General features: G+C 36.0%; 1 protein-coding gene across 1 annotated transcript in view; it reads right to left on the minus strand.

The window, feature by feature from the left end:
* SAP30 (Sin3A associated protein 30) overlaps nucleotides 1-5,357 on the minus strand; it is a 6,827-nt gene continuing 1,470 nt past the window's right edge. Inside the window, exons 2-5 of the mRNA XM_077779643.1 lie at nucleotides 5,267-5,354; nucleotides 3,409-3,534; nucleotides 2,654-2,752; nucleotides 1-335 (exon numbers count right to left, since the gene is read on the minus strand). Of these exons, the coding sequence (XP_077635769.1) occupies nucleotides 213-335; nucleotides 2,654-2,752; nucleotides 3,409-3,534; nucleotides 5,267-5,354 (436 nt within the window). The 3' untranslated portion in view covers nucleotides 1-212. The remainder of the gene's footprint in view (nucleotides 336-2,653; nucleotides 2,753-3,408; nucleotides 3,535-5,266; nucleotides 5,355-5,357) is intronic.

Genomic DNA, 5,357 nt, shown 5'->3' on the forward strand with positions numbered 1-5,357 from the left:
TAATAGTAATCACCTTTATTTAAAATATTTCTTAATCTAGGAAAGCCCATTTTACATGAGTTTCCAACTAGTTATTAGAGTCGGAAACAAAGAAAATAAAACCAGAGAAAATCCTCTGTAAAAAAATACACAAGGAACATTTCTACATGTGAAAAAACAGCAAACAGTCTTAACATCTGAACATCCAAGTCTTAGTCTCAATTCCATCTCTCTTAGTGAACACCACTATCAACCTTGAGATCTGATTTGTTCTTGTCATTCTTCACTGAGTAGATGAAATATGTTAAGGTGTCTTTTTCATTCACTGGAATAGACCTAAAGTGGCAACCAACTATCTATAAAAAAAAAAAAAAGAAATTAAATTATAGATATTAACAGATTTCATACTAGGTAAAAAAACACTTTCATCAAAAGAAAATGTGCTGTGATAAGAGCTATCTCCTTTTAAAAATAAACTGTTTAACAAAATACCAGCAAGATGAAAAGCATATCAGAATATGATGTTATGAGCCAGAGATAGTGTGATTTCAAAGGACCCTCCAACCCACTCAATTAAAGATAATTAGAATGTATTTAAATTTTATAATTAAAATCTACATTAGTAAGTAAATATTTTTAAGCTTTAAGTACCAATGAAATCAAGAGAATGTAGACTCTACTCACAAAAAGGATAAATATATAGTTGAAATAGTTTTGGTACTATAGAAACAAACCATAAAATATCTTATAAATATGTTTGCTGTATCTTACATTCATTCATTCATTGGCAGTACTCTGTTAAGGTTCCTTGAGAGTTTTTTTTGAATAAGTATTATTGATGGAAAATGAGAGAGGAAAGAGGAACTTTCACTGAAGAATGTTTACCTGCCTTCTGGCCTTTTCATTATGCTAATCTAACGTGTGCACTGCAACTACCAGTAAGCACAACAGACTAAACTGAGGTGTTGATATGCTTATCTAGATTGTAGAAGATAAAATTTCTTAAAGAAAATGTTACTCATATGATAATTAAGAGGTTTAAGGAGGACAGTCATCTAACTCTGGGATCTCTTATCACTTATCTGCATTTCTAAGTAAACTATTACACTCAAAGCCATTTGGATTTTTTCTCATTTCTAAAGAAGAAAATAGCTCTGGAAATAACACAGCTTTTTAAAGATCAGATTAGCAAATATTTCAGTTGTGGCTTAGACACTAAAAAATATATATATATACACATATATATATGTATATATATATACAGCTGACCCTTGTATAACACAGGTTTGAACTGCAAGGGTCCATTTACACACTTTTTTCTCCAAAAAATACAGTACAGTACTGTACATGTATTTTCTCTTCTACATGATTTTAATAACATTTTTGTTTCTTTAGCTTACTTTATTCTAATACAATAAGTATATATATATGTATGAGATACAACTGGACAGTGTATGTTATCGGGAAGGCTTCCAGTCAACAGTAGGCTATTAGTAGCTAAGGTTTTGGAGAGTCAAAAGTTATACGAAGATTTTTGACTGTGTCCCTAACCCCTGAATCATTCAAGGATCAACGGTACATTAAATATAACATTTAAAATAATTAGTTCTTTGGTCCTCATTTGTCCCAAAACAAAAGTATCATCCACTTGATCAGTATCAGTATATATGGATACAGTTTCATCACAGTAGGTAATATCTATGTTTTTGTTATATCAAATTTAAAGAAAAGCTGAATGTTTGTGGCAAGATGGAGAGAGGAAATTCTGGCTAAAAAGTCAATATATTAGATCTTAACAATGTTAAAAAAGCATTCTGCCAAAGAATTGTACCTTCTTTAACTTTTACCCTATTTAATATGCATGTTTTAGAAAATGTTGCCTTAAACCCCGAGCTAAAAACTATGATAAAACTGACTTATATTTTTACATTTCAATTCTGTTTAGTAGACTAAGCATTTTTATGTAAAAAGATTAAATTATAAATATATAAATATACAAACACCTTAATAGGATTTACAGATTTCTTGGTTCAATTCATTCCTGAGAATACATACATTTCAACATTTACCAAAGGACTAGAAGTTAGTTCTGTAACAAAGTAAAAGCTATGTAAAATGTTGGATAAAAGCCTTTGCATCTTCTAGATGTGAAAAAAGCATAGATGCCTCAAATAAAACATATTAACATCAATAAGGCCAAATTCTGAAATACTTAAATCAACAAGTTATAGGAATACTATTTATGAGTTTATCTGTAGATCTAATCCACCAGAAACTCAAAAAATAAATTCTAATGAAGACATTAAAGCTTATCAATTTATTTTATTATGCTTCAATTAGGTGTTCAATAAATATTTACTAAGAGTTTTAAAACCAACAGATTTCTAGAATGAGAATTTAAATATTATCACCCATATTTCTGAAGGTCAGTATTAAAAGATGCTTAGAAAACTACATACAATCCACTAAGTAGTTGTTACATAGATAAATTTGTTAAGTGGCAAGCAAACATTTCTAAGAAACAAGATTCTTCCAGTGTAAATCTTTTAATTAACTGATCCGACTAAAATGCATTGTTACATATACTACAATAACAACTTTATTAGCTTTTAATGACTCTTTTTTGCATGAACAGGCTCATTTAAAGTGTAAGTAGTTTAAAACTCATAAATACCTCAACAAGTTGTGCTTTATTAAGTCCTGGTCTGGTTGATAATTTGAAGTGTCTTTTGTATCTCCGAAGCGTATTTACTTGTAACTGATATAAATCAACCTAGAAAAAATAAACATATATAAATTAGTTCATATAATTTTCAAAATAGTTATTTTTGATACATATAATAACATTCCAATTTTGGCACAATAAAAGTGTAACTCCATTATTAAACAACAAAATTACATTATTTAATTAATTCCATTCCATTATCCCTTTTATATAATCAAAATTATAAATGTATTAAACACTTTAATCTTTTGAAGATAAATATTGAAAACTGGGAGCAAAAAAAAGTTAAAAGGCAACAGAGCTATCAGCATGGTCAACTGAAAATACAAGTTAAATTGTGTAACTGCTTGCTAATTGGCTATATTTAATTTTGCTTTCATTTTCAGAGTTTCTGCTTTAAGCATTTAAAAAATTTGCTCGTATCTTTTATTTCTTATTAATTCTTTTTGTCTTTATTTTATTTTTTGAGAGAGGGAGACAGTGTTAGTGGGGGAGGGGCATAGAGAGAGGGAGACACAGAATCTGAAGCAGGATCCAGGCTCTGAACTGTCAGCACAGAGCCCAACACGGGTCTCGAACCCACCGACTGTGAGATCAAGACCTTAACCAACTGAGACACCCAGGCACCCCTGTTGTATTTTTTAATCCAAGCTACAGAATGGAATACTTAGGATTTACATTTAACAAACAGAAACTTTATCTACCTCTGGAGTATCAATATCTTGAACAGGTGAATCTCCTCCATCATCATCACTCCCTTTCCTCTTTCTTCTGTTTCGGACACTCTGAATTAAGTTTTTATGATAATCACAAATGTAAAGATGCCTTGCCTGAAACAGAAAAGTTTCACAGACTAAATATGATTATGTAACCTATGTATTAGTAAAATACACTGGGCACAGTGAATTATTAAAAATAAAAACAATCAAAACAGGCCATTGTTAACAAAACAGCATGTTTCTATGTTTAAGTCCTGCATCCAGTTAAAACATACCATGTCTGGCAGTACAGTTGAGAGGATTGGGGGATGGGGTGGGGAGGGGTAGGAAGGGAGACAGAGAAGCAGAATGAGAAATTTCAACTCTCCGGATTTTGTCATTAAATTGCAGTGAGGGTGAACTAGATTCCTTAGGTCATGTTGTTTTGTTAGCAAGGGGAAAGATGACGTTGTCCACAGTTTTGCTATTTTATAGTATTTTCTCTACTCAAAGAGCGTATTTTAGTAGCATGATGTATGCTTCCTATTCTTTCTCAATACCCAAATTATAATCCAGATACAAAACTATCCATTTTTACAAATGAGCTATTGATTTCATAACCTACTTACATTTAAATTTGAATTATAAACTTCTGAGTATTTAATGAGTGCATTTATCTGTAATATGTTTTCCCAATCAAAGCAACAAGAAATTCAAGTTTACTTGAAAAGTTTCTCATGAGCATGACTAAGAACTACTTATTACCTGTTTAGCAGGCAGAAAGTATCACAAATAAACATTGCAAAAGCTTCAATTAAATGTAGTCTTGAGAGTTGCACGGTAACATGTGAAATATTGCGGTTCATATACCAACAGTTAAACGCCTTTAAAAAACCAAATTATTAAGGACTAAAGCTTTTAAATTAACTTTTAAACTAAGTCTAGGTTAAAAATATGCAGGATGTGTACTAGGTTCTGGCATCTGGTGATTCATTTACCGCCAGCCAGAACTCCGGAAAGTGGCGAAGGTTGTTTCTAAAAACCTCATAGATACTCTGGTTTCTCTTCAGAGCGCATAAATCTTTCGCCCTTTAAAAACCTCATGGAGGGTCGAAGAAAAGAAGGAAAGAAATAACATCCCCCTCCCCCCCAACCAAAACAACAACACAGACGTGTGAAAGGACGGAAAAAGAAATCCCTATGGCTGCCAAACGGATGGCAAAGCCGTAGAGGCTACGTGCTCCCCACCTTGCGAGCAGCTGCGCTGGATGCTGACACGGTTCACAATCCCCACTCCCCGCAAGGCGCGGGGTGAGCTAGGCTCCCCTCCCTCTGTACTCGGGCGAACCAGGAAAGGGGTCTTACTGAGGTTATCAGTCCTCGGTCCTGGCAGGACCCCACTTTCCCTACACGAGGGGAGCTACTCCCTGGGGCCAAACGCCAGCGAGAGCAGCAAAACAAAGAAGGCGCCTCCATTCCAGAAGGAGCTGCCGGGCTGCAAGAAAACTACTCCGGGCCCTCCGAGCCGCGGTCCCTTTGTTTCGTTTCCCGATCTCAAAGGAGGAGGAAGGGGGAAGGCAGCGAACAGCACCGACCCGGGGAGCGCGCGGGGGGTGGAGGGGACGCGGGCAGGAGGGGTGGGGGAGAAGCGGAACCACCGAGTGCTAGTGCGTCGGTGGGGGTGGCGGTCAGAGTTGCAGCGACTTTGTTGTTTGCTTCCTACCAGAGACCACACAACGGGTTCCCACTGCAGCCAGGTCTAGGGGGACCCCTGGACCCTCCGCCCAACAGCCCCCGTCGGCGGCGCTCCTGGAGCCCCAAGGGGGCGGGCAGGACGATGCCGTCCCGTCCCGCCGTCACTTACGCTCTTATCCAGCTCGATCTTCACCTTCTTCTGGGAGATGCTCTTCTGGATCCTCTTGCTGAAGCTGGCGTTGCCTGCCGCACGGCAGCAC

Source organism: Crocuta crocuta, unplaced genomic scaffold (genome assembly GCF_008692635.1).
Source record: "Crocuta crocuta isolate KB4526 unplaced genomic scaffold, BGI_CrCroc_1.0 scaffold158, whole genome shotgun sequence".
Lineage (NCBI taxonomy): Eukaryota > Metazoa > Chordata > Mammalia > Carnivora > Hyaenidae > Crocuta > Crocuta crocuta.